At 53.8% G+C, this 27,705-nt stretch overlaps 2 protein-coding genes across 29 annotated transcripts in view; one reads left to right on the forward strand and one right to left on the reverse strand.

Moving 5' to 3' along the window:
* Window positions 1-14,676, forward strand: part of PHLDB1 (pleckstrin homology like domain family B member 1) — a 44,249-nt gene extending 29,573 nt beyond the window's left edge. For 4 of the 28 annotated variants that reach the window (XM_083480882.1, XM_083480893.1, XM_083480884.1 and 1 more), the window contains 18 exons: window positions 2,227-2,355; window positions 3,114-3,269; window positions 3,371-3,481; window positions 3,738-3,827; window positions 5,563-5,664; window positions 6,237-6,338; window positions 6,662-6,805; window positions 7,682-7,852; window positions 7,964-8,074; window positions 9,053-9,155; window positions 9,397-9,691; window positions 10,103-10,193; window positions 10,972-11,118; window positions 11,659-11,878; window positions 12,644-12,729; window positions 12,951-12,980; window positions 13,505-13,543; window positions 13,834-14,676. In XM_083480882.1, coding sequence (XP_083337008.1) covers window positions 2,227-2,355; window positions 3,114-3,269; window positions 3,371-3,481; window positions 3,738-3,827; window positions 5,563-5,664; window positions 6,237-6,338; window positions 6,662-6,805; window positions 7,682-7,852; window positions 7,964-8,074; window positions 9,053-9,155; window positions 9,397-9,691; window positions 10,103-10,193; window positions 10,972-11,118; window positions 11,659-11,878; window positions 12,644-12,729; window positions 12,951-12,980; window positions 13,505-13,543; window positions 13,834-13,974 — 2,268 coding nt within the window. In that variant the 3' untranslated portion in view covers window positions 13,975-14,676. The remainder of the gene's footprint in view (window positions 1-2,226; window positions 2,356-3,113; window positions 3,270-3,370; window positions 3,482-3,737; window positions 3,828-5,562; window positions 5,665-6,236; window positions 6,339-6,661; window positions 6,806-7,681; window positions 7,853-7,963; window positions 8,075-9,052; window positions 9,156-9,396; window positions 9,692-10,102; window positions 10,194-10,971; window positions 11,119-11,658; window positions 11,879-12,643; window positions 12,730-12,950; window positions 12,981-13,504; window positions 13,544-13,833) is intronic. The other 24 variants (XM_083480906.1, XM_083480887.1, XM_083480908.1 and 21 more) reach the window with 18 other exon arrangements.
* Window positions 14,677-16,641: 1,965 nt separating this feature from the next.
* Window positions 16,642-27,096, reverse strand: TREH (trehalase). The gene is made up of 15 exons (XM_083481049.1): window positions 26,924-27,096; window positions 25,966-26,066; window positions 25,326-25,473; window positions 23,918-24,005; window positions 22,882-22,982; window positions 22,674-22,766; window positions 22,339-22,455; window positions 20,961-21,083; window positions 20,335-20,384; window positions 19,828-20,028; window positions 19,094-19,311; window positions 17,773-17,884; window positions 17,413-17,525; window positions 17,042-17,095; window positions 16,642-16,904 (listed from the first exon to the last, which is right to left on the reverse strand). Exons 1-15 carry the CDS (start codon window positions 27,070-27,072, stop codon window positions 16,770-16,772), a joined length of 1,803 nt encoding a protein of 600 aa, XP_083337175.1. The 5' UTR covers window positions 27,073-27,096; the 3' UTR covers window positions 16,642-16,769.
* Between the last annotated feature and the right edge of the window lie 609 nt (window positions 27,097-27,705).

Raw genomic sequence — 27,705 nt, forward strand, 5'->3', positions numbered from 1 at the left:
TGCTCTGTTCCTTACCCCCCGCCCCCAAGGACGCTACACCGGGGGGAACTGGGTTGCCAAAGGGGCCCTGGCACTTTCCCTCGCCTCTCTGCTGGGTTTTCAAGCCGAAGTGACTCGCTCGGGAGCTGAACTCAAGGCGGTTCCTCTTGGTGCTTGGTGGCAAGCTGGGAAAGCGCTTGGGGGGCTCCAGAGGGGAGCCCTCCCTTTCCAAGCTGTGGTGTCTGAGGTGTCTCTTCTCAAGCCAGGCAGTGCTCTTTGCATCCACCTCCCTGGCGATGCTCAAGGCTGGGCCCTTCCTTGCCCCAATTCATCTTTCCAGACCAGAGGCATTAAGAAGACCTTTGCCTGCAAGACAGGCAGCTCCAAACCCAGCACCTTGGCTGGCTGGGGATGGAAGCAAGTTTCCCCTGGGATTCCCACCATGCCCCTGGACTCCCTGGCATTTAGCCCCCCCAGGTGCTTGTTTGGGGGCTGCCGATTCCCAGCCTTTCTCAAACCTTTGCTCCCGCAGGGAGCCCGAGGGGACGCACACACCTTGCAAAGCGCTGCCACTAACCCCCCTGCCTCGCACTAACCAGCTCTAACCCTCTCTCCGTTCTCTCTCTGTCTCTCTTTCTCTCTCTGACTCTGATTGCTTGGATGCCTGCCTGCCTGCATCTTGCTGGTGGGCCACCCTAACTGAGACAGTGAGGCGGAGCATGGCTGAAGCCCAAAAGACAGGCTGAGGAGGAGGAGGAGGGAGGGTCTATTGCATGTGTACAAACATCCCACCCCATCGGAGGCTGCCTGGCAGGGACACGGCTCCAGGGCGTAGCCTTGGCACCTCCTGGGGAGCTGGGTGGGGGGCTGAGGGGGCTTGGGTGCCTTCAAGGAGCTCTGCAGTGCCCTGCCTCTCCCCCATGTGGGTGCCCGTCCCAGCTGCCCCCCAACAGGTAGGGGTCTTCAGCGCTTCAGTCTAGCTGCGGAAAAACTTGCAGGTTTGTTAATGCACAACTGCGGATTTGGATGCACAACTGCTGATGCCGTTGAAGGCGGGCTCAGGGCTTGCTGTTCTGTTTCCCAGTGTGTAGGCCTCCCCAGCTTTGGATTATTCCTTAAGGACAGTGGAGAACCACCCAGTCTACTGCTGGCACATTAAATGCACTATAAAAACTCAGGGTGATGTGGAGTCTTTGAGGGCTGCGCAAGTGATCTAATTTCACAGGGTCAGGAGGACCTAAGCCAGGGGGTGGGGGTCAATACCTCACAGGACAGTCTGTGTGGATGGAGTGCCAGGGCATGACGCCAAGGCAGGCTGACCCAGAATTGAAAAGCGGCAACTGACACCCACCCACCCACCCTGAGCAGTGGTGGAGCTTCATGCTCTGGCAGCAGGGGGAGGGGGCGAAGAGTAGGCGGGGCGGTGCTGGCATGTAGGGGCGTGGAGCGTGTCCCGAGGGCGTGGTGTGCGTCCTGGGGGCGTGGCACCCAGCGCGGGCGGGGGGGGGGTCAGCCACAATGGCACCCCATCGGGATAGCGCTGCTGGGGGCGGTGTGCTACCCCCGCATGCCTCTTCCTCTGCCAGTGACCCTGAGATTCTGCCCCTAGGAAAACTGGATGATACATTCTATTGGTTTTTACTGTGTGCCCCTGCCACATTCTGTGGAATCCTGTCAAGTCAGATCCGGCATGCAGCCCTGGCCACGGGTGGCAAGGCGCTTGCTGCCCCCAGTGTGGGCCTGGTGCCTCTCTCCTGCTGCCAACTCACTCACTGACATGTACCCCAAAGTGCCCAGAGCCCCCAGGAAACGGCGCTGCACTAACTCCAGAGAGGTGTGAGCCTAGTTTTGTGTCTCAAACATAGCAATGCTTGTATGTCATGAGTCAACTCTGGGGTGCCTGGGATGGGGCTGGAGGGAGGGTGTGTGTCTCATCCTGAAAATGCCCATTTTCTGGACTCCTGGGTATCTCTAGAGATCTTTGCAACAGCTGACATAGTGGACTCTTCTGGGCAGGCCAGTAATTGGCCGGAGAGGACTTGTGGGTGGCCAAGCCTGCCCTTTGGGCACATGGTGACTTTGAGACGCAAGACTGAGGTTCCCAGTAGCTGCCCGGTAACCCTGTTAGAGTTTGAGCCCCTTGCTAACCTCCTGCCCCCTTGCTTTGCATGGCCTGCTCTTGAGAAGTGTGTTTTCTCTCTCTTTCTCTCTCTCTCTTCCGTGTGTGTTGTTTTCTCCCGGATTCAGGAGAGGGCAAAGGTTGATGCTGAAAGGAAGGAACTTGAGCGACTGCGGGCACTATACTCTGAGCTCAAGCGACAGCTTGATAACTGCCCCGAGTCAATGAGGGAGCAGTTGCAGGACCAGATGCAAAGGGTCAGTGTCTCCTCCCTTGCCCCCCACCATCTCCCCGCCTGCAGCCGGGGTCAGCGCCTGGCTGAGGGTAAGCATGGCAGGCTGGCTTGGGTTGGTGGGGCACAACTCAGCAGGGCCTGGCGCCCTGGCAGCTCTTCTTGGGAGGATGGCTTTTCCGGAAGAGGGAGCTCAGATCATGGGTGGGAGCCCTCCTCTCCTTGAGCCCTCTTTGCGGAGCATGAAGGGGCTAAGACTGGAATGAAGCTGAGCCCATCCTGGCAGGGAGCAAGGGTTGCCAAGGCCCAGCAGCTCCTCAAGAAACCCACCCTACACCCCTTTCTCATGGCTCCTGCTGGCACCAGAGGAGTCTCCAGGAGGCTGCCACCTCTTGAATGCCTCTCAGGCTACTTTCCTCCTTGAACCGTTTTGCTGGTTACGTGCCCTTTTGCTTAAAAAAGAGCACGCCTTCCGCCATTTTGTTTTTTTGGTGTGTTTTTTTGCAAGGGTTTGTTTGCAGAGGAGAGCCAGAGCAGCCCTGTCCTTCAGGTTGCCTCTGCTGACTCTGCAGCCTTTGGACCCTTGTCCCACCTGCCCTGTGACCCTCTGGAAGGCTTGGACCGGATGCACCTAGAAGGTCCTAGGTCCAATCCCCAGCAGCATCTCCAGGAGAAAAACCCCTGGAAATCCTTGCTGAGCTAGATGGACCAATGTTCCTTCCCCCCTGCCCAAGCCAGCCGCCTTCCCCGAGTCCCAGCTGAGCCACTGTGTCCCTGCTGCAGGAAGCGGAGGCCCTGGAGACGGAGACGAAGCTGTTTGAGGACCTGGAGTTCCAGCACCTGGAGAAAGAGAGCCGCCTGGAGGAGGAACGCGAGATGCTCAGCCAGCAGCTCCTGCACAGCAAAGCAGAGAGCCACCGCAGCGTGGCACGGAGGAAGGTGGGTGGGCGAGAGTGGAGAAGGAAGCCCTTTGAGCCGGGGGGCACTGGCCACGTGGCACTTGCTCAGCCCCCAACCCCGCTCTTTCCGTGTCCCCGCAGGAACGCCTGGCAGCGCTGGAGAGTCAAGCCAACCAGATCAGGCTGCAGGCTGCTCAGGAGGCTGACCGGCTGGGCAAGGAGAAAGCCACCACCTTGCAGATGCTGCAGAAGGTACCGCCTGGCAAGGAGGCCATCTGGCAGAGCTGGGCGAGGCATTGCAGGCAGGGCGGGGCCACCTGGGGTGGGGCTTCTGTCCTGCCAGAACCATTCCCCCATAGGGTAAGGTTAGATAGGACCTGGGCTATTGAAATTGGGGAGGGCATGGCTCTCCCCTTGGCACTGTGCCACAGGGGAGAGGCAGCTGGAGGCTGGGTGGCATGGCTGGAAGCACCCCAACAAGCATCTCCCTTTTCCTTCCCTGTGGTAGGAGAAGGAGACCCTCCTTGCGCTAGAGAGACGGTACAGGGTGCTGACTGGTGGCTCCGGCTTCCCCAAGGCCTCTACAACTCTGCGAGAGGTAAAAGGACCTCTGTGGGTGCCCAGGTTTTGTGGGTGGGTGGGTGGGCTTCAGCAAAGCCCCAAGGGTGCAGGCTTTTGCAGCTTCCTGAACTTGCAGTGGGAAGTGACCCCTTGCCTTAGCAGCGCTGCCTTTATCCCACCTTACCCTGCTAACAGCGCAGAGTTCGATGGCAGTCTCTCCTTACTAAGGAAGGAGGCTGAGAGGGAGGTGAAGAGGCAAACCCTGCCCAGGAAAGCTTGGTGTGCTGGGACCTCATGCCCATAGTCCGAGATAGTTAGCTATTATTATCTCCCATTATTGAGATTTTCCAGACTTAAAAAAGGACTCTTCCAGTCTAGGGCGTGTTGAATTTTTCAGCCTTCAAATTCCAAAAATGAAGGGTGCTAAAATGTTGTCTTGGGAACTCGAAACCTATTTCGTTTAGTTTTGCTTGGTTAGTAAAATGTGTGTAAAATCACATAGAAATCATTAAAAATGATTGCCAAGTACTTGCAGTTATTATTATTATTAAACATTACCTGCCATTTTCAGAAGATAAAATTAAAATTCTTTGGTTTTCCAAAAGCAGTTCATGTGCTTCATCATCAAACTTGGACTTGCCAAGCTAAATGCTGTCCAATCAAGAAAATAATAGCAGATTTGAATTCCTCACACCCAAAAACATATTTTTAAGACCCTTCACTGAAGAAATTTGCAAAGATTAAGTTTCAGCCCCTAACTTCTGGAGTTAAAGGAGTTTACACCTTGTGCATTTAACAGAAACTTCCCAGAAAACATTGAGCAGTTCCACCCAAGTATTTAGAAAACCACTTGTCTGGGCCGCTCTCCTGCACTTTTATTCTGTAGCTCTGTCTTGTTCTTTCGGGTGTTGCATAATTACCACCTGTATAAAATATTACAGGGGTTATTTCTCTTTAAAATGTGCACATGGGGGGACACTGCTGGCCCCCCCCTGAAATACATGTTCCCTCCCCATTTTTCTTCAGGCCACAATATCCCTGCAACCGTTTTCTTTATTGCCTGTATGATTTTCTGACTCCCAGCAGTAGCCTCCTTTCTCTGACTTGCTTTCTTTTTCCCTTCTGGGGAAGCTTGAGGGCGGGGGCCTCTCGTACTGGCAATGAGGCACAAGAGCACTTAGTGGGGTAGGAAACAGAAGAAGGCCTCTCTGCAGCCTCTCCGTTGCCTCCGTTCTGAGAAGAAATTGCCCAAACAGCCTGAGGGTTCCATTATTATTATTATTGTTGTTGTTAATTAAATTTTATTTATACGCCGCCCACCCCAGCCAAGACCGGGCTCAGGGCGGCCAACACCAGTATAAAACAATTGATTGAAATACAACAAGATTAAAATACAACATTAAAATGCAGCCTCATTTCAGTAGGAACTCAATCAAAAACTTTTTGGAGGGATGAAAACATCAAGTCTTCACCAAGGCCAACTGTCCAGACTAGTCCTACGTGGGCCAGAAAAGCCAGGGAAGTCCCCAAATAGGAGTTCCATCACAGAAGAAGAAAGGAGAAAGGAAGAGGGGGAGGGTGGGACAGCTGTGTGTGTTCTCTTTCCTTCCTCCCCCCTGCCCTCCCCCCACAACATGAGCTGACATTTTCAGGGTTCTCCTGTAGTTCGACTGCCAAGGACAGACCCCGCCACCTTCCTCTCGTGCCCCCCCTCTCTTTCCGTGCGTCCTGCTGTTCTTGCAGCTCCCTCACCGCTGTTCCCATCCTCGCAGGAGACGCTTCCTTTCTCTGAGCTGGGGGAGGCGGCTGCTTCTGCAAGCCCCTTCTGTGCAGCTACTGCTTCCTCCGCCCAGCTCTATCCAGGGAGGACAGAGGTAATGCTATTTGGCTGCCTGTCTGCATGCCTGCCTGCCTCTGAGCTGCTTCCCCGCTTGTTGCATGCGCTGCAACATCTCCTCCCTGCTTGGCTTGGCTGTGCCCATCCGTGGCTGGACTTTGCAGCGTGCCTTAGATCTGTGGGCAGGTGTTTCAACCCAGACTTGACTCTGGAATACATCACTTCTTCCCTCCGACCTACATGCACACAAACACTCCTGCCTGCTGACTTTCCCTGCTCTTCGCTAGTGTGATGTCTGCTCCCCACGGATCCCAAGAACACCGCTCTGCATTGAGCAGTGGGCACCAGTGTTCCTGGGTTTGGCAGAGGCACTCACAATATGGCCTCACTTGGGCAAGGGGTAACAGCTCAGAGCAGGATGCTCTACTGTGGGTAGCTCCTGCAGGTAGATGCCACCTGGCACGGCTGTGGGCCACAGGCCACAGGTTAGGCCCTTCCCAGGTGATTGTGTGTGTGTGTGTGTGTGTGACATTGCTCCCTTGGCTCAGTGCCCCAATCCCTCTCTGATTCTCCTCCTCCTCCTCCTCCTCTCTGCCTGGCTGCTTCTAGGAGTACGTGAGACTTTCTGACGTTTTCCCATTTTGCGGCTGTGGGCCAGATGCTAGCGCCGCACCTGCCGTCCCCTCACCTGCGCCCCCACTGTCCTATGAGGTACCTGCCTTTCTGGTCCCATTGCTGGAGCTGGTGCAACAGTACACGCAGCCAAGGGAGATGTCTAGGGGCATGTGGGAAAGGGGGTACATCCATATTCCATGCTAGCTCCCAACAAGAAGGAGCCTACTCTAGCCTAGCCCACTCTTTGCGGGGTCCCTAGCATAGCCTCCTCCACAAAAAGACTGCTGTGGGGGAGGCTGGTGTTCTCCCCATATGCCTCCCCCTCAGCTCCCCCCCCCCCCGCATTCTCCTCCGGCTTTGTGCACTCCCGGACTGCTTGCAGCCTGCCTCTCACTCTTTGCCTTTTCCTTCCTGCCCAGTACGTGACAACTGACCAGCTGGCAGTGATTCTGGGCAGCGTCAGGTCGGCTGTAGGGCTTGCCCACTCCCCCAGCCCCCCTGCGGCAGACTCCGCTGCTACTGCCCTGCCGGCGGCGCTGCTCTGCTCCTCCAGCTGCCCCCAGGTTTGTGCTTCTGCGGCAACCCCCACCCCCTTGCTACCTTCTCCCTCCCTCCATCGCTTCCTTTGGGGTAGGCGGGCTGCCCTGCACACTGTGGCAAGGCACTGGGGCAGGGGTGGAGGAGTGGGGGGGGGCCTTGAGTTATAACTGTGTGTGTTTGTCTGTCTGTTGGGGGCAGTGGGAGAGAGCGGGAGGATTCTTTTGGCCTTGAGGTGTATTTACTTAGAATACTTACCGTATTTTTCACTCCCATAAGACACACTTTTTCCCTCCTAAAAAGTAAGGGGAAATGTGTCTTCTGGAGCAAATGCAGGCGGGAGGCAGGCGGGAAAAGCCCCCGAGAGCCGCACACCCTTTAAAGAGCGCACGGCTCTTGCTGGCTTTTGTGGGAGGTGGGGGAAGGGACAGAGGGCAGCCCCTCAGTCCCTTCCCCCACCTCCCAGAAAAGCCCCCAAGAGCCGCACTCCCTTTCACGAGCCGTGTGGGTGGGTGTGCAGCTCTTGGGGGCTTCTCCCTCCTGGGCTCCACGCAGCTCGTGAAAGGGAGCGCAAGGCAGAGCCTGGGATGCATACGGGCTCTGCTCAGCGTTCCCTTTAAAAACTTTTCCCCCCCTTGCATTCCCCCTCTAAAAACCAGGTGCGTCTTATGGAGCGAAAAATACAGTATATCCTGCTGCTCAGTGAGTTCTCCTTTAGAAGAATAAGGTGCAGGAGAGCCAGACCCACACATCTCTGCAGGGTGGGCAGGGGCTGGTGCCTAACACCTGTCTGGCCTGCGTGCTGTTGCTTTTCGGCCAGCTGCCTGTCCGAGTCTTTCACGCTGTCTCCTTCCTCTCTCTCTTGCCCTCCTTCGCCACCACCCTCTGCCCGTCACCCTCAGAGAGAGCCGTGGTGGGCAGAGAGCGCAGTGCGGCTGCCACTTTTCGCCCAGGACCTCCCAGCTGGCTTTGAGGCTGAAGCAGGCCCCCCTGCTGCTTGTCTCTCCTCCTCCTCCTCCCCTCCTCCTCCTCCTCTGCCTGCTAAAGCTCACTCGTCTCCAGACCCGCGACAGGTAACGAACCGTCCCCGGATGAGGTGCTGCTGTGCCCCTTGGAGGCCCCCCCTCACGTCCCACGTGGGCACAAGCCACGCCCTCTTTGCCAAACCTCTTTCCCTCCTGCAGGTCTATCGCTCCAAGATGGACGGTGGCTCCAGCAGCTCGGCTTGGCCCAAAGGGGGCAGCTCCTCCTCGCAGCTCAACGTGGCCACTCTGGGACGCAGCCCCTCACCCAAGGTACAGTGGACAGCGGGCGAGGTGTGGGGGGAGCCTCGCCAGCAGCCCTGCTTAGGGAAGCTTTTAATGTTTAATAGGTTATTGTATTTTAGTGTTCTGTTGGAAGCCGCCCAGAGTGGCTGGGGAAACCCAGCCAGATGGGCGGGGTATAAATAAATTGTTGTTGTTGTTGTTGTTGTTGTTATTTATTTGCCCCTAAGCCCCTTACTCAGGCCCTTCTCCCTCTTGCATCCCCTGAGGTCCCTCATTCCACTTGCACCCCAAGCTGGGCCTTGTGAGTATCTCCAGAAAACCCTCCTGTCTCCCCCCCCCCCCCCGCAGCAACTGCCGCCCCCCAAAGATCTGACCAATTTGACTGATGGAGCTGAGGAACTGGTATCAGTGGAGCACAGCACCCCTTCCTCAGTCAGTGAGCATTTGTCAGGGACTGGGCAGATGAGGAATGATGGAAACCGCCTCCAGAGAAGAGGGAGACAGTTCAGGATTACAAGAGGGGTTTGAAGGAGATCACAGTTCAGAGGCAGGTGGAAGCTGGAAGCTGGAAAATAATGGGAGAAGAGGAGGAGGAGGAGGAAGGGGAAGAAGCAGAACTAGGGGAGAGAAAGCTGACAGACTCAGTGTATTTAGAAAGTATTCCAGACCCCCCTTCTCCCAGAACCCGGTGGGCATTGGAAGTAGGAGAGCAGAGAGCTCAGAGGCAGAAGGCACAGCTCACCCACCGTGGGGATAACACATAATGGGAGAGACGGAGGGGGTGGGGTTTCACTCGGAGCAACACCATTACTCAAAGAAGCCACATTTCTAATCCTCTCTCTGTGAATACTGAATAAAAAGCGTTGGTAAGAACTTCCTTGTCTTATCCATTCCTGGCAACCTACCGCGTGGGGTTGGTTCCTCTGAAGCCTGACAGCATAGCACCCTGCTCTAGGGGCAGCTGGGACTGAGAGGTCTTTCTTCCAAACTGCTTCTCTCCCGCAGAACTCCCTGTCCCCACAAAACGGCACCGGCAGCCTCCCTCGGAATCTGGCCAGCACCCTGCAGGATATCGAGAGCAAGCGCCAACTGGCCCTTCAGCAAAAGGGTAGGTGCTGGGGAGCGGGAGAGAGTGGTTTGGGGTGGGGGGCAGGAGAATGTCTGCAGCCCAGCCAGCTCCATTGCTTGCAGGTCTGATGTTGGGAGGGGGTGGTGGTTTGGGCATCTCTGCCCCAGATTGGGGCATGTGGGTGTCTTCCTGGCGTAGGAATGCCTTCAGGGACTGGTTGGAGGGCGCTGAGCTGCTGCCCCCGGCGCTCAGCCTGCTTTTGTCCTGGGCATCTCTGCAGGCCAGCAGGTGATTGAGGAGCAGCGGAGGCGCTTGGCCGACCTGAAGCAGAAAGCGGCGGCCGAGGCTCAGTCCCAATGGGAGGCCCTGCATGGGCAGCCCCTTCCCCCTTCTCCGTACTCCCCCCTCATCCACCACTCCATCCTCCATCACCACCCACCGGGGGGCCTGGGCCTGCGCGCCAATGAAGACGGGGAACGTGCCTACGACACCCTCAGCCTGGAGAGCTCCGACAGCCTCGACACCAACCTGTCCACGAGCGGCAACTCCGCCTGCTCCCCGGACAACGTCTCCAGGTACAGCGGGACAACAGCCGCCGTCCCTGAGGCCCGGGAGAGCAGCTCAGCCCCTGCCCTGCTTAGGGAAGGAGGAGGACACACTCTTCCTCTCTTGTGGATCGAGAGGCAACCCTGGGCTTGGCTGCCTTCTCTGCCCCTACTACTCCCCTCTCCCCATTCCCCCGCCCTCCAAATCTCTCTATCAGCTTCTCCTGGGCTGAAGGCAGAGCTCCCTGCAGGGAGGCAGAAACAGAGCTGCCCTCTGGCCCTCCCCGCAAGCAGTGAGTATTCCCTCCGACCACCATCCATCCATTTCCTCCATTTCTCGCATGGCTCTTGAGCGTTGCCTCTGCCCAGTCTGGGTGTTGCCCCATAGCAGAGAAGCCCACTGGCATGGCTCGCCACTGACAGCCTGGCTTTGCCTTGCAGTGCCAGCGGGGCAGATGCAGGGAAGATCGAGGAGATGGAGAAGATGCTGAAGGAAGCCCACGCGGAGAAGTCGCGCCTGATGGAATCGCGGGTGAGAGAAAAGCTGGTGGCTGAGACATCCCAGCCACCTCCCCTTATCTCTTGTATTCCCCCTACGCTCCCTCCCCTTGGTTGGGCACTGCAGCCCCTTCTGCATTTCACGTGGATGTTGGGTCTCCACCAACTAAAAATGTTCCCTCCCCCTTGGCAGGGTTTCTTACCAGCTCTCCTTTCTTGGCAAGCAGGTGAGGGATTATTTCCCTCTGGCTGATGCCAATCACATGGGCTGATTGGGGAAAATGTTGGTGCAGAGTCAAGAAGGGAAGGGAGACTGTAGCTCATTGGTAGTGCAGAAGGTCCCAGGCTCAATGCTTGATGGCATCTCCAGGTAGGGCTGGGAATGTCCCCTGCCTGAATCCCTGGAGAGCCACTGCTGGTCAGTGTAGGCAGCACTGAACCTAAATGGACCAGTCATCTCATAAGGCAACTTATGTTCCCATTAAACAGCATCCCTTTCTTCTGAACCATAAGCGCTGGAGTCTTACAGCAGACACCACAAAAAGAGAGTAGCTCACTAGGTAGGGCTAAACTTGGTGCTAGAGGATCTGCTTTGCAAGCAAAAGCTCCCCAATTGCATCCTCGGCATCTCCAGGTATATCTGGGGGAGATCTCTTGCCTGAATCCCTGGAGAGCTGCTGCCAGTCAGTGTAGGCAGTCCTGAGCTACATGGTCCAACGGGTCTGACTCTGCATCCCTGTATGGGTACATATGGGCAGGTGGCATCCCAGGGTGGGACAGGGCAAGGTGCTGATGTGGGATGCCCCTTGCAGGAGCAAGAGATGGAGCTGCGGCGCCAGGCCCTGGAGGACGAGCGGCGGAGGCGGGAGCAGCTGGAGCGGCGTCTGCAGGACGAGACGGCGCGGCGGCAGAAGCTCATTGAGAAGGAGGTCAAGATGCGAGAAAAGCAGTTTGCCCAGGTATGGGGGCAAGGGGCTGAGCACAGCTCCTATTCTTCTGGTCCCAGTTAGGAGAGGCAGAACAGGTGGCAGGGAGGCTTCTGCTTCGCTGCCCAGTAAATCATGCCATGTGGCTTCTCCCACTGGACCTTGGGAAACTCCCTGGGGTTGGGGGGTCTGAAAGGACAATCAGAATTTAAGAGGGGAGCCTGCCAGGATTCTTCATAGCCAGCCCTGCTGAGCCCTTCCTTCCCTCCATGGGCCTGGCCTAGTCCGGGTGCCGCCATTTTGAACAAACCATTGCCACTCCCTGACACGGAATGAAGTTCATGCACGATCTGACCTGCTCGGTCATCAGGCACAAAAGCAAAATATGTGAAATGAGGGCATTATTGGGCTTCCAGCTAAACGGGCTTGGGGATTGCAGCTGGTTGCGCTGAACAAACTTGGGGTCCCTCCTGGCTCTGGCATGCAGCTCCTCCTTCAGCGTGGCTCCCATGAGCTGGGAGCCCTGGAGGCTGCACTGGGCCCGACATGGGAACTGCCCTCTGCCCCACACAGGCCCGCCCCCTGACGCGCTACCTGCCTATCCGCAAAGAGGACTTCGACCTGCGTTCGCACATTGAATCATCTGGCCACAGCGTGGACACTTGCAGCCACGTCATCCTCTCCGAGAAGATGTGCAAAGGCTACCTGGTCAAGATGGGGGGTAAAATCAAGTCCTGGAAGAAGCGATGGTTCGTTTTTGACCGCCTGCGGCGCACTCTCTCCTACTACGCAGGTAAGCCCTGTTATTTTAAAAAATTAAGGGGTTTGGTTTTTGCTGCCCAACTCCCCAAGGGACTGAGTCCTCTAAGTCCATGATTAGTCAGAGATTAATGGATGGAGGCAAGATCCATAGAAGGCAAGGCAGATCTTTATTTTTTCTGTTGAAATGGAGTTCCCTCCCCTCCTTGCAAAGAGGTAGGAGAGACCCTGAAGAATGGTGCGCAAGCTCCTATAAAGACTTTTGAAATTGCCCACCCTGTAGCCACTCCCCAAAACATCATACATACATCACAGGAGGCAGAGGTCTCCAGCAGAAATTTGAGAGTGTTGCTTCTCTCCTGTCTGCCAGGATAATGCCTCCTTCAATGGAATTTATGGGTAGCCTAGTCATTCCTTTGAGATGGTAAACACCTTAGTTCATGAAACTCTTACACATATTGATAGTTTGCTCAGCTTAACAGATACTTGCCAGACTGTATTTGCAGGGAGGTGTAAGCCCATACAGTCCAAAGACCATTGGAAAGCTTTCCCCATTTCCTTCCTCCTTGCAGAGAAATATTTGAGGTCAATTTGAGAGAATCAAAATGGCTTCAGGGTTGCTCTCCTGTACTATTTCAGACACATGGTTTATATACTTATGTATGTGTGTTTACCTGAAACATTTATGAACATCTATTCTATATCTGAGACCTTAGAATTCTTATAACAGCCCTGCCCTCTCTTTCCTGCCCAGAATTAGCCTCACTCTTCTGACTTCCCTCTTCTCTATCCTATGCAGACAAGCACGAGACGAAGCTCAAGGGCCTCATCTACTTCCAGGCCATTGAGGAGGTTTATTACGATCACTTGCGCAGCGCAGCCAAGGTGAGCGAAGCAGGGAATACAGGATCCCTTTCTGGGGGCAGCCACTTCACATGGGGGCGGGGGCTGGACGGGTAGTCAGGGTGTTGCTGGATTTAACGCAGCCATGCAGCCAAGCCTCCTTCCCTCTTAGACTCTTACTTCCCTTCTCTCTCTGCCCCTTTCTTTCTTTCTTTCTTTCTCTCTCTCTCTCTCTCTCTCTCCTCCTCCTCCTCCTCCTCCAGAAGGGATTCTTCTCTCTCAGCCTGGCCAGTGTAGGTACCATCCTCTTTTATAGGCATGCCTGGTGGCTCCCCCTAAATGCTGCACTGCCTTGAGCATTTGAACTAACACGGCCTCCTTGTACTGGAGGGTTTCGGCTGCATTTTGACCTGAGCTCAGTGCCTGTGTGCGGAGCGGGAGACAGGATTTAACAGCGTGCCATGACTTCTCAAAATAATAATAATTAACAACAACCCTCCTGGCTGTCAGAATGGCATTGAAAAGTGTGCAGGCTGGACACTGGCTGGTATTCCCTGGTGAAGAATTCGGGTCCTCTGAACGCAGAATAAATCTTAAAATGATGCAGGCTGGAGGGCAACATTCACAGGGCCCTGCCACCGACTGCAATCGCAGCCCAGCTTCCTCTCAGCCATGTTTCATCCTGCAGTCAAACTGGCCTTGGGCGCTTCTGCTACTAACTTGAGCCATGCCTGGTGGCTGCACCCAGCCTTCAAGCCCAGCTCCTCCTCCTCCTAAGGTGCCTTTAATTCTCTCCTGTTTTTCTATTCTCTTCCAGCACCTAGCCGACTTTCTCCCTGCCCCCTTCAGTGGAGAGGTTGGTCTCAACGCTCCCTACCGTGCATTGGGGGGTGGGGGGCAAGATGGGGGTGTTTGTGGAAAAGCAGCCTCTGCTTAATCTTACTGGGGTCAGTGATTTTTGGTCAGGGGGTAGATATGGCATCTCTCCGTTCCACAAGCTGGTTTCTTAACACACTCCCTCTAGCTGCCCTGAGTCTCTTTCCAACTTCCTTAGTGCTAACGGAACCAATTTTGGGGGAAAGGGGAGAGACCTTCTAGCTAGGGGCTGCTTGCACAGCCAGGTGAGCCTGTCTCTTCTCTCGGCAGAGCCCCAACCCTGCCCTCACCTTCTGCGTCAAGACTCATGACCGCCTCTACTACATGGTGGCCCCATCGGCCGAGGCCATGCGCATTTGGATGGATGTCATTGTGACAGGAGCAGAGGGCTACACGCAGTTCCTGAACTGACGGAGGGGAGGGCCAGAGGATGCCACCGTGAGCCCTGGCCTGGCTGCCTCTTCCTCTGCGAGGGAGGCAGGAAGAAACACCAGTCGGCCTCGCTTGGACTGACAAGGCCCTGCCAGGCCTCCATCACTGCCGCAGGGCAGCCTCGTGGGGCCACCTGTGCCAAAGATCTCACGCTACCCCAGAGGGCAGGGCCAGCTCTGCCCCATGCTCAGTTCCTGCAAAAAAGTGCTCAGGGCCCAGGTAGCAGCAGAAGTCAGCTGGGGGAGACACAGGTGCCTTCTGGCGCTTAGCCCAGTTTTCTTCCTCCTAAGGACTAGCGGCATGGCCTGTGCCAGCTGCCCTATAAACTGCAGGGGAGGGTGGGCTTCACCTACCACCATGTGCCTTGTTGGGGGGGAGAGAGTAGCATCCGACACCTGTTCTCCCTGGCTTTGTCTAGTCCAAGGCTCAGGGCAGGGTACTGGGAGCAGGCAGACCTCTCCCCACACCTTCCCCGCTGCCAGGCGAAGGTGGGATCCAGCTCAGCCTGGTCCTCTTCCCATCCTACCCTCGGCCAGAAGAGGTGGATTTCTTTTCTTTTGCCTCGGTGGTCACTTTTATACCTTGCTTTAAAAAACTACAGCAGCTCTCCTTCTGTGCCTCAGGGCTGTTGAGGTTGCTGCTGTTGGGGGGGCGGGGAGGACAATAAAACCTTTTATGTAACTAGAGCCTGAACATTTGCTTCTTTTCCTCCATGTAAAGGGGACCGCCAGGAGGTAACAGCAGCATCCCCCCAACTTCACCTACAGTGCGCATCATGTAGTGTTCTTAAAGGGTGGCAGGTTTGCATCTGTCCCCTGGGCAGGGGGGGGCCTGTCCTGAGAGCCAAGCTCTATCCCCTCTTGGTTGCCATAGCCATGCCAGCATTGATTTGGGCATTATTAGAAACAAGTTCGAAGTCTGCTTGTGTTTAAACAAATCCTGGAGGGATGCTGGCCAGAACCGCACCGAGGGCAGGCACTAGTTCCACAGAAACCTCTGAGTGGCCTTTCTTGGGCGGAGCAAAGGCCTCACAGTGGCAAAGGCACAGTCTCAGGCAGGACAGTGGCTGCTGCGTTAAGGCCTGGTGCTTCTGCCAGAGGCAATACCAGTACAGTGGTACCTGAGGTTAAGTACTTAATTCGTTCCGGAGGTCCGTTCTTAACCTGAAACTGTTCTTAACCTGAAGCACCACTTTAGCTAATGGGGCCTCCCGCTGCCCCTGTGCTGCTGCCGCGCGATTTCTGTTCTCATCCTGAAGCAAAGTTCTTAACCCGAGGTACTATTTCTGGGTTAGCGGAGTCTGTAACCTGAAGCGTATGTAACCCGAAGTACCACTGTATGTGCCATCAAGCCTGACTTTTTAGAAGTTACTGATACTCCCATTGTCATCCTCCAGGAATTAAGTCTAATCCCATTTTTAAAGCTGTCTTAAATTACTGGGCGCGTCAGTACTTGTGGGACTGAATCAGGAAGAACTTTCTGACAGTAAGCGCTGTTCAAGAGTGGGACGGACACCCTTGCGAGGTGGTGGGCTTTTCTTCCTTGGAGGTTTTTAAGCGGAGGTTGGATGGCCATCTGTCATGGAGGCTTTAGTTGAGATTCTCGCATCACAGGCGGTTGTACTAGATGGTTCCCCCTTACGATACTATGAATGCCGTAGTTTAACTAGGCCCTGTTTGAAGAAATCCTTCCTTTTGTCTGAATTGAATCTCCCGACAATCCCCTTTGTTGGGTGGCCCTCAAGTCCCAGTATTACAAGAAAATCTCCCTCTTCCCTTTTACCACAACCCAACATAAATTTAATACCGCAGTCCTGTCCCCCTTAACTCCCCCTATGCTAAAAATGTTTGCAGCAGCCCCTTGGTGATTGCGGCTGTTCTCATCCAAACTTTCTCCTTCTCTACAGTGTTCTTTATTTTAAGGGAGAAATCGGAGATGTACACAGCATTGTAGCTGCTTAAAGGCAGTGCAGTGTCAAAGCTTCTGGTAGGACCAGGCAGACATGTTCTAGTTAGCCTTCCTTGGCTCCTGCCTCTTTTCCTCAAGATCTGGGAGTGATTACAAGGCACTGTCCCTAGGTCAAGCCCCTCTTTTCAGAGGCAATATACCACTTGCTGAGACACCAACGTCTATTGCAGCCTTTCCCAACCTGTGGGTCCCCAGATGTTGTTGGACTACAACTCCCATCACCCCTAGCTAGCAAGGCCAGAGCTGAGGGATGATGGGAGTTGTAGTTCAACAACATCTGGGGACCCACAGGTTGAGAACCACTGGTCTAATGGATATTTGTGGGAAGGGACCAATGTTAAGCAACATCCAGAAGGAGGAGGACGGTGAGCGACCTGATCTCCCAAGGCGCTGATTTAGCCATTATTGCATTTCTATTCCCAATTTTTCTCCAAGGAGCTCAAAATGGTGTACCTGGTCTTCTTCCTCATTCAATCCCCAGAACAACCCTGTGAGGGAGGTTAGGCTGAGAGGCAGTGGCTGGCCCAAGGACACCCCATGAGTGTCACAGCCATGTGGGGATTTGAACTCTGGTCCTAGTCGAACACTAACCACCGCACTGCCTCGCTTCCTGTAGGCTTTGCACAAGTGGAATGTGGTGGTCAGGGCGGGTTATCGCGTGTAGAGAGATGCAGAGGAGAAGCAAGCAAGTTGGCTTTATTCTCTGGCCCCAGCCATGCAGAGCACCAGCCCACCCAGACAGACATCAAAAGGACAGCCACTTTTGGTGATGGAGCAACATTCTGGGCCAGCAGCAGCCGCCACTCCTAGATCAAGGACAGAACAAGGCAGGCCCCAACGCAGAGCCAGGAGCGAAAGAGCAATGTGCCTGCAGAGGTGAGGCGGTCGCCATAGAGATGCAGGAGACGCAGAGCCAATCCATTGGTCCAACCAAACCCCTCCTGCAAAAGGAGATGGGAAGGTCAATCCAGGCTTCACTGCGGCTGCAGGCAGGTGCCCCTACTTCATCCAGCCCCATATGTGGTGGAAGCAGGCACCAGTTTATGGCTTTGATGGGGGAAAGGGCTTAATGCCTCACCTGTACTTGATACTCTCCCCCGCCACCGGGTTTTCCATCGCCTTCGACATCATACTGGAGAAAAAAAGGGGGGAAGTTAGGGCAGACAGGCAGGTACACAACCTCAGTAAGGTGTGGGTTAGGATGACGCTGGGTATGGAGTGTGTGGCAGGACAGTCACTCCACCCAGAGCAACACGGGGAGGGTTTTCTCTTCTTGTACCCGAAGCAGGCTTGGAGGACAGCTAAGAGAGCTTGCAAACGCCTGTTCGCCAACCCCATTGGGAATAAAGGATGGCAGTGGCTAAGAGTACCAGACACGGGATTATGTGCTATGTAGCAGCAGCAAGACAAGGCTGGTCTGGGAGCACAGGGTGTGTGTGTGTGTCTTACCTTCTCATACATGTAGTGGTATTTCTCGTAGACAGCCAGATTCATGCTGATCCAGCGCTGCGCCAAAGTGAAGGCCAGTTCTTGTGCTCGAGGCAACGAGGACTTGGCCAGACCTGGCGAGCACAAAGTGCTGTCAGAATGCAAGCAGGGGTGGCAGCAGCCCTGCAGAGCAGCAGTGCAGCATCTTTCCCCTGGGTGAGGCAAGGCTGCAACTGGCAATAGCAGACCAAGAAGGGGTGGGTGGAAACACCCCTTCTGTGCAATTGGCAGAGGGGCATATATTTGCAACACCTGGAACTAGTAAACCTCCAAAGAGAGAGCTCTGTTTTCCCTTTAGAACATTTCAGAACAGGGCTTTACCTGAGATCACCACGTCCTGGAGAGGGGCCCAGGCATTTGGCAGGTCCCACTGCTGCTGTGTTCGAACCAGAGAGGTGGGCACACCGTGGGGATAGGAGAGCGCTGAACTCGACTGCGGGCACAAACACACTGTGTGGTTCAGAGGCAGTTTTAGGGCAGTGCAACCCATTTGGCCACACTGCAGGGGGCACCTCAACAATGCTATAGAGTGGAGCAAGAAAGCGATGTGTGTGCCAAATTTCGGCATTGCACAGGGCACCATTTTAATAATTGAGAGCCCAAAGTCTGCTACTGTGTTTCTGGAGCAACAACGAGCAGAAGGGCACCTTCAGGAATCAGGACAGAAGGGACCAGGGGCCTGGACAGCGGGTGAGGCTGGTGTAGCAGAGGGTGCCATGGGGTCGCCCATGCAACACAGCGCATAGAGTTGGGCAAGTGCAAATCACAGGTACTGTAGGGAGGTAGAAGTAGCAGGTGAACTTTAGCGTGTTGTTTTATTATATATGTATACCACCTATACCCGCAGGTCTCAGGACGGTTACAATATAAAATCACAAAATACATAACAAAAACACACCCACATTTTCAGTGGGCATTGGATGTCACTTTAAAGTAGCATTTTTGCCTGGCACCTAATGGTGTATCATGTAGGTGTCAGCTGAACCACCCTAGCTGCCGGACCAGGGACTTGGTGCTGGTTTTCCACAAAGCCTTCCCCTAAAGGAGAAGGCCTCCCGGTTTCCCTGGCAGTTCATTCCACCACTGCTCTTTCTGGTCAGAAGTTCTTGCTCAACATGCCTCCTGTTGAAAACCCAGAGGGCTTCTCTCCCACTAAACTTGGCAAAGTGCTTGGAAGGCTTATTTCAACAGTGCTCCACTCACTGGTGGAGGAACGGGAGTGTGGAGGGAGCGGACCGCCCCCGGTACCACTATTCCGGTAGGGTGCCATCGTGGCAGTCCCCGCCCCTGGACACGCATCACCAGGTGCCACGCCCCCCTCCAGAAGGCATGTCACGCCCCCAGGGGTGCCAGCCACGCCCCCGCCTGCTCTCTGCCCCCAGTAGCGGTGCATGCAGCTTCGCCACTGGCTCCACTCTCCTTCCTGCACACCTGCTCTGGCAGATTTCCTTTGAAGCCTGCCTTAAACTCCAAAGTGCCCCCAAGAGCACCCAGGAATCCATCTGGGTGAAGAGAAGGGTGCCCACATTCCCCAGCTCTTGGAACTGTTCCCAATTCCCTCCAGCTAGCTGGAGAGGTCCCAGCCTCCACCTCTGATACTCCCCTCTCCCCAGCCCAGTCGCACCTCCCTACGTCTGCTTACCTCCAGGTAGCGAAGGGCTTTCTCAGAAGCGGCCACATCCACCCCACATTCCATCCACAGGGGCATGAGGTTGGTTGGATAGAAAGCCTCGTTGTGCCTCCGATGTTGTAGGTTGTAGTCCAGCCAGACTTCAGTACTGTTGCTCCAGAGGACAGCACGGATGGCAGCCACCCGTTGCTCGTGAGCAGCCTGGAACAAGTTGGCCTTCTCGTTGTTCCCTGGAGAGGCAACAGCAGCCTCAATTTATGCAGCTCCAAAAAACCTCTGTCCTGTAAGCTCAGCTTCCGATTAATCCAGGGTGGATCCTCTCTCCCCAGCTGGCTAGACCTCCTTTCCCCAGCATCACACAGGGATGCCAGCTCACCTCTGCCAAGGTGGCACTCACAGCAGCTGTGCAACACCAACTGCAGAGGTGGACTACGAGGTTCCCCCTGACTATGCAGCTGTGTCATCCTGTGCCTGGGAGCCAGTCCAAGAAACCATATGCTCTGCACCCACCAGGGATGTGGGCTGCACCATTCAAGACCCCTGCAGCCACATACCCCATAACTTTAAGCATGACATCCAGGAATTACAGAAGTCATCCCAGCTTCTCATTGGATCCCGAGATGTCCTGGTATGGCTCCCGCAAACATGCCACCTCAAAAGATACACATCCCAATTTTCCTCTGTGGCGTGTTGGAGGCTATGTCCTCACTGGGCTCCCAGGGGATACCTCATCTCAGATGTCTCACCCAGAACCCCATAGAATGTGGCCAGAAGCTGTTCCACCCTGCAAAGGATGGCGTTCAAGTCCACTGGCACGATGGCACTGGTTTTGGTGTCTTTCAGAGAGGCCTCAAGCAGGGATGACTCCGGGAGGAACCAACGAGAGGAGAAATCCCAGCCTGACTCAGCTGCACTCTTCAGCTCAGCCCAGAGGATTTCCCGGGCTCCTGTGTAAAGAAACAGGACAGGAGAAGAAAAAAGATAATCAACGAGGCAGGGCAGGGAGAACCACCCCAATGTGCCTTGCACTGCCTTCAGTATCCCAAATAAGGCCTAGATGGAGCTCTCCTGTTGTCTCCCCCTGGCTTACAAGGCCAATCAACACCCCACCAGGTCATGAGGGAAATCCCTGGGACCCTGTTGGCTGGCTGGGGAGCATGAAACCTTCCTCTGCCCACAGGCTCAGCTCTGGGTCCAACCTAGAAAGCTGCCCTACAGGGATGCAAAGGGCAGTCACTTGCAGGGCTAGTTACCTTCATCTAAGCCAGCAGCAGTTTCCACATCCTTCATGTAGGACTCTGGTCTGGGAGGAGGAGGAGGAGGAGGGTGAAATAATGTGGATTTAGTGAGAATTCAGTTCTTAGAAGCCCATCGCCACCTCAGAAGATGGGCATGTGACTGCCCAGCGGCGTAGCGTGAGTTGTCAGCACCCGGGGCAACGCAAGTAATTTGCGCCCCCTAACCCGGGGCAAGGCACGTAATTTGCGCCCCCCCCTAACCTCTAACCTGCGAGTTGCCGCTGGTGCTGCTGCCCAAACGACGCCGCTTGCCCAGAGGAGGAGAGGGGCAGAGGCGAGGAAAATGCAACGGCCCAGCAGCTGCAGCAGCACTGGCGGAGGCGGGGCTGTGAGCAGGGGCTGCCTGGCGCGTCCTCCGCAGCGAGCGCTGAGAGCCGCTGCCTGCCGGGCGCCTTCAGCCGGGCGCCGCGAGACATGCGGCTCTGCTACAGCCTGCGCCCGAGGCTCTTCGGCGACTCCAGAGGCAGCGAGCGCGCCCCCCCAGATGTTGCGCCCGGTGCGGCTGGCACCCCTGGCACCCCCCACGCTACGCCACTGTGACTGCCCAACCAATTCCAAATGTGATGCATTGCACACCTCACCTGGGCCCCCCAACTTGGACACTGTAACGGTTCAAGGTGTATTCCTTGCCCCCAAAGGAGACATTGACAGCCCGATGATCTTGCCAAAACTGGTACTCAGCCTCAAGGAGACGAAGATTGTTCCTGAGGTAGGGGGGAAAGAGCCAGAAAGAGCAACTGGGCACAATTGGCAGGGGATGTCCCGGCTGGGAAAGTCCCTAGAGCAAACCTTTTCAGCAGGGGGCCGGTCCACTGTCCCTCAGACCTTGTGGGGGGCCGGACTATATTTTGGGGGGAAAAAATGAACGAATTCCTATGCCCCACAAATAACCCAGAGATGCATTTTAAATAAAAATACACATTCTACTCATGTAAAAACACGCTGATTCCTGGACCGTCTGTGGCCCGGATTTATAAAGTGATTGGGCTGGATCCGGCCCCCAGGCCTTAGTTTGCCTGCCCATGTCCTAGAGACATCAGGAAAGGCACTTGGAAGCCACATTTGAGCACAGAGGCTGAAACAGGTGGAAGAAGATGGACACCTTTCTGTCCTCATGTCACCAGCTCCATTCCTACTTGAGCAGGCAGTCCAACACCTGCCCACACCCAGCATCTCAATAATAATAATAATAATAATAATAATAATAATAATAATAATAATTTTTATTTATACCCCGCCCTCCCCATCCAAGGCCAGGCTCAGAGCGGCTTACAAGCAATAATAAAAACAAGTTGAATGATTGCAACTTAAAAACAAGATTAAAATACATTAAAATATTGAAACATTAAAATATTAAAATGCAGTCTCATCACAGGAGGAGAAAGGAAAAAGGAAAGAGGGGGAAGGGATCAAGTTGATTCCAAGGCAAAGGCCAGGCGGAACAACTCTGTCTTACAGGCCCTGTGGAAAGGAATCAGATCCTGCAGGGCCCTGGTCTCATGAGGCAGAGCGTTCCACCAGGCCGGAGCCAGTGTTGAAAAGGCCCTGGCTCTGGTTGAAGCTAATCTAACTTCCTTAGGGCCCAGGACCACTAGGGTGTTGCTATTTATGGACCTTGATGCTCTCTGTGGGGCATACTGGGAGAGGCGGTCCCGTAGGTACGAGGGTCCTAGGCCATGAAGGGCTTTAAAGGTCAAAAGCAGCACCTTAAATCTGACCCTGTACTCCACCGGGAGCCAGTGCAGCACTGGGTGAATATGCTCCCATGGCAGAGACCCCGTGAGGAGCCTCGTTGCAGCATTCTGCACCCGCTGGAGTTCCTGGGACAGCTTCAAGGGCAGCCCCGCGTAGAGCGGGGAAAGAAGCAGAAGAGGAAGCACCAGCACAAAACTGGGTGTCCCCTCCATGGCCCCTGCAAAAAAAAAAAGGATGGGGACTGGAGAGAACCAGGGCTCTTACCTCAAAAAGTCGGTGTCGTTTGTGTGTTTCCAGTAACTCTCCACCATCAGGGTGAGGAAGGGGGGCTGACTTCGGCGCTCATAGTAGACCCTTCCCCCATTTGGGATGTGGCCCAATCTGTCATCGGGAAGCAAAATTGGAGCAGGAGTGTGTATGGCAGCTTGCGCCAATGAAGTGTGCGCACACAGTGCGCTGATGGGGTATGTGTTTCCCTTCCATTCCCAAAGATAAGCCCAAACACTTCTGTCTGGCCATTCGTTCCCCCTTCTCATCCCTTCGGGAGATAGCCAGAGCAGAAGGAAGAGACCCGCCCCGTCACCCCAGGAGAATCTCACTTGTCCACAAGGTAGAGGAAATTCTCAATCATGCCTTTGGCTGTGGCCGTCATATTGGAGAGCAGCAGCCCTTCAATGACCCAGAAGGAATCCCTGCAGGAAAAGACCAGGGTTCTAGAGGAAGGCAGTAGCAAATAGACTGAAAAGAAGCTGCCAGGCATGGGAAGACGCCCCTCCTGCCAAATCCTTGACTCTACACGGTTCTCACCAGTAGTAATATTCAATGAATCTCCCACCAGGCACAATCAGTGGGTTTGGCACATAGATCAGGGAGTGACGGTCAGGGCTAGTTTTGACTTCTGGTTTCATCTGAAAGGCAAAGGTTTTTCATTTATTTATTTATTATTAATGTTGCAATACATATATGAAATCTTTACATGATGATACATATACATTATATTCGTAAATTCACATTTTCACATTTCATTATGTACCAGCATTTATCCATTGATTATTTCTTGCCCTGTGTCTTCCCTCCACCCATGTGTGACTTCCTTGTTATTATTTTATAACTTTATTATTGAGACTGTATTTTTGTATCTTAATAATTAAACATTCAGTCTTATATATCTGCTTAGCTTAACATGACTTAACTTTGTGAAATCAGTCTATACATATCAATAAATTATCGTTGGAGCATGTTTTGGCCATGTATTCTTCTACACATTTCCATTCCTGTTTGAGATTTTGATTAGATTGCATTCTAATTGTAGCCGTCATTTTTGCTAATTCAATCATTTCAAAAAATTTATGTAGCCAATCTTTCAATGTTGGTACTTCTGATTTCCAATTTTTTGCAGTCAATAACCTTGCGGCGGCTGTTGCATATAAAAAGATTCTCTTCATGTTTTGGGGGATTTCATTTGTTATAATTCCTAAAAGGAATGTTTCTGGCTTCTTACCAATTGTTGTTTTAAACATTTTTTTCAGTTCCTCATGTATATATCCCCCCCAAAAAAAATATTTATCACATCCCCACCAGACATGATATAAGGATCCCTCTGATACCTTACATCTCCAACACAGATTCGATGTTAATTTATAAATTTTAGCCAGTTTTACAGGGGTTAAGTACCACCAGTAAAACATCTTCATAATGTTTTCTTTGACAGTAATGCATGTGGTGAAATTAATATCTGATTTCCAAAGTTTTTCCCAATGATCTAATGAAATCGCAAAGATTTGTCTGCCAACCTCTGCTGGGGCACAGCCAGCCCTCAGCTCTGGAGGCCCTTGGGAATTACCTGCCTGCCTAGCTGCCTCCATATGGCATTCAGATCCCGGGCCCAGGACTGCAGCTTCTTGTCCGCAATCCCCTGAAGAAGTGGGGGGCTAGAAAGAGAGCAAAGAGAGTGATGGGGAGGCCAGTCCAGCTGTTCAAGGGCCACATGGCAACTCCCAAAGAGAAGGCAACAATTGAGACCTTGAGGCGCTTCACGAGGCTCTCTCACCTAGTTCTCAAAACCCTGGGCAAAGGAGAAGGACGGTGCCAGGCACACCACTCAGAGATTTCCTAAGTCATGATGGCTATGCTCTGTCAGCATGATGGGAGGGCTGCTATGCATCTGAACACCAGTTGCTAAAAACCACAGGAGGGGAGGATGAACTTGTCCTCAGGGGTCCCGTTTGTGTTTCTCCCATTGGCAGCTGGTTGACCACTGTGAGAACACGATACTGGACTAGATGAGCCCTGATCCAGAAGGGCTCTTCCTATGTTCTCATGACAGGGTGTGGCAAGAATGGACTTCTAAACCACCTTGTTGAGGGAACACAACAGTCAGTGTGGTGTAGTGGTTAAGAGCGGTGGACTCGTAATCTGGTGAACTGGGTTCGCGTCTCCGCTCCTCCACATGCAGCTGCTGGGTGACCTTGGGCCAGTCACACTTCTCTGAAGTCTCTCAGCCCCACTCACCTCACAGAGTGTTTGTTGTGGGGGAGGAAGGGAAAGGAGAATGTTAGCCGCTTCGAGACTCCTTCAGGCACTGATAAAGCGGGATATCAAATCCAAACTCCTCTTCTTCGTCTTCTTCTTAAATAAAACGTGGAGCCAAGGAAATAAAGCAAGTCCAGTTAGGGACCCAGCATTTATTTCTTCTATTGCAATGGGGCAGTGCTCAACTTAATGTGGTTACGGTGTGTTCCCTCAAGTAATGAGCAAGGTGGCACAGAAGCCCATTCTTACCACAAGGGCGGCACCTTGTGTATGAGTCACCACCCAACTCACCTCGGAAGGTGGCAAGATGAAGAGGAGCCCCTGAGCTTAGCAACCAGGCAGGTTCGTGTTTGTGGGAGAAGAGGCAGCCCTTCTAGTAACCTGGCCCCAATACATTTAGGATTGGATAGGTCAATGCCAACATTTTGAACAGAACCCAGAAAGGACTTAGAAGCCAGTGTGACTGTTGAAGACCTGATAGTCCCACTTAATATTTGTGCTGCTACATTTTACAGCGAAGTTTCTCAAGAGTCCTAGATGGCAGCTCCACACAAGAGCACGTTGTAATGCTCTGAAACACCTCACAGTCCGAAAGGCACAGAACAGGAGCACACAGCGCCCAGCCCCAGCTCTTTTGCTCCCTGAAGCCCGCCCCCAAGCTGTGCTGGTAGAGAGAGGAAGTGGCTAGAGGTGGTCAACACTGAGCAACAGAGCCCTACCTGTCTGTCCAGTCTGGAGGTTCCCAGTTCTCAAGCTCCTGCCCTCGTGGGGAAAAGTTTTCATCTACAAATACTTTCAGCTGCTCTTGGGACAAGTCCCTGCCAGGCGTCTCGTTCACCAACTTCTGGAATCGCTCCAGAACCACCTCTGTGAAGGGAAGAGATATCACAGCAAAGACCAGGCCTTGTCTAGACTCAGGGTATAGGAGATAAGGATGGTTCTAGCAAGCCCCAGCCTTCGATCCCCAAGAAGTCTAACCTCACAGCACCAGCACATTTCTTGCTGTGTGAACAAGCAGCAAACTAGGCCACTCCAACAGAGGTTGGGTGGCTGTGCCCCAAGACCGCCACACCATTCAGGAGATGACAGGTTCCACCTGCAAGCTTGTCTTGCTGTCATTCCGGGTGTTATCCAAAGCTGGCACATTCCAAACTGTGTACGTTTCAGACTTTGAAAGCTCCAGCAAATTGCCTTGACTTGTTACAGAAGCCGGAAAACCTGGTATTCGGTAAGCCACATAGATACACCCTTTGGAGGGAGAGGCTCTGGCCTCAGTGAGAAGAGGGCTGGGGGAATAATGAGGGTCCTGCATCTCCCCATTGGGTGGAGGGTGGGGTTGACTGGGCCTTGGCCATTCACCTGGACTTTCCTTCAGCGGCATGTCCACAAAGAACTTGTCATCTGTAAAGAGCTTGGCTTGCTGGACCTGCCTCAGCAGCTCCCCGGTGCAGTAGATCTCACTGGAGGGGTGGGGAGAAAGAAGTGCAAGAGGGTCAGCAAAGACCACCAGCAGCGGAATCCTTCTGTTCTAAAGGCAGTGGGGAGTGGGGAGGGAATTGCCTGCCAGACCTTGGGGTTATCCTTTCCTACAGTGAGCATGGGCTGCACATGGATCCTACAAATACACACTAGTATCTTCACCCAATCAAAGTGACTTGAGAGCTGAAAGATTTTTCACAGCATACAGCTGAGGAAGAGGTGACACAATGGAAGACCAGAGGGGAGAAAACTGCAGTCATCCTGGAAAGCGAGCAGAGCAAGGCATGGAGGGGACAGAGGTTCTCCACACTCTCCCTGGCAAGTAACCAGCCAGCCACTTTGCCTGGCACAGAACATCTGAGAACAGAAGGACAGTGTGGAACCAGCAGGGGGAGGCTCAGACCACTTGACACTCTCGCAGCCAACTTCCCTCAAGAGATGAAAGTGAGCCCTGCCTGATGCTGGCAAAGGGGCCCTTGCGGCTGCTCCTTTCATCAGATCAGCAACCATGGTTCAGAGCAAAGAGCATCTAAGCCCCCTGACTGGGGTGCCTCCTACCACCCTGGGAGAACATACTGTAACATCACTGATAACCTCATTTATTTCCTGCTGTTCCCCCAGCGAGCAATGCAGTTCTCTCAGAGGGATTCATGGCTGAGAAGGGATCTTCCTGTATCCTAGGCCAGCACTAACCACTGCAGCACACTCGGGATCCCTTCAGTTTTAGTGCAGTGGCAAGGTCTTCAAAAATGCTCTCCTGGGTAGAACCTGAAGAAGCTCATACTCCTGCCTCCTACCCTCACCCCCGTTTCTCCATAGCCCCAGAAAACTCACTCACCTGTCACAGGGTGGTGGTAAGCTGCTTGCCACTGCCTGCTGCCCAGCAACAGCTACGCAGATACCCAGGAGCACCCACCAGGCCATCCTGGTGGAACAATTATTTGCTGTAGAGAATTGCTGCAAAGAAAGCTGTTGGACTTTACCCATGTGAAGACCAAAAAGCAACTCTGGAACCTGACCTGGGACTTATTAAGAGAATGTGTAGGTGTGGCTTGTGTACCACAGGCCAATAGCATTTGGCTATGGAAGTTGGGTGGAGCCTGCTGCAGACTGGCACCTGTGGAAGGGACTGGAGCACAGTACTCTGAACTAGGAGTCTAGTTTATGCTCCCATGGCACTCCATGTAAAGAGTAGCAGAATCTGGTGCTGACTGATCTATAAAAAGGAAGTCCTCTGTCTCTCTCCCCCCACCCCGCTCATGAATGCAGATGAAGTGCTTGCAAAGAAGGATCACTTTTACTTCTGCCTGGCCACTTCTCTTGACCTCCCCCACACAATTGGTGTTGCTCATTCCTTTACAAGGGGCACAAACACCAGGGAAGGCAGCATCCAAACACAGCTGCTCCACTTTGGCACTTGGGTGAAAGCCCTAATTCTACCAGCCGGGCTTGCTGAGATACCTGACGGGAAGTGTTCAGCTAGACCAGAAGCAGGTGCCAGTTCCTCTGGGCCTGGCTTAGACAGTATTGGCACAAGGCAAATTGGTGGCGGCAGTTGAGGGGGGGTAGTTTGCTGTCAAGGTCCTGTAGAGAAGCCTATGCATCACATCTTCCCTGGAC

This window comes from Podarcis liolepis (genome assembly GCF_965112155.1).
Source record: "Podarcis liolepis genome assembly, chromosome: 16".
NCBI classification, from domain to species: domain Eukaryota; kingdom Metazoa; phylum Chordata; class Lepidosauria; order Squamata; family Lacertidae; genus Podarcis; species Podarcis liolepis.

What these genes read in the sequence shown, in the direction of transcription:
- TREH (XM_083481049.1), bottom strand. Translation starts at nt 27,072, where the DNA reads ATGGGTAAAGTCCAACAGCTTTCTTTGCAGCAATTCTCTACAGCAAAT. An exon ending in CCTCCAGACTGGACAGACAG is followed by an intron (nt 24,006 to 25,325) that starts GTAGGGCTCTGT and finishes CTCTCTTTCTAG; the next exon opens with CCCCCCACTTCTTCAGGGGA. An exon ending in AAGCCCTTCGCTACCTGGAG is followed by an intron (nt 17,885 to 19,093) that starts GTAAGCAGACGT and finishes TTGTGCCCGCAG; the next exon opens with TCGAGTTCAGCGCTCTCCTA.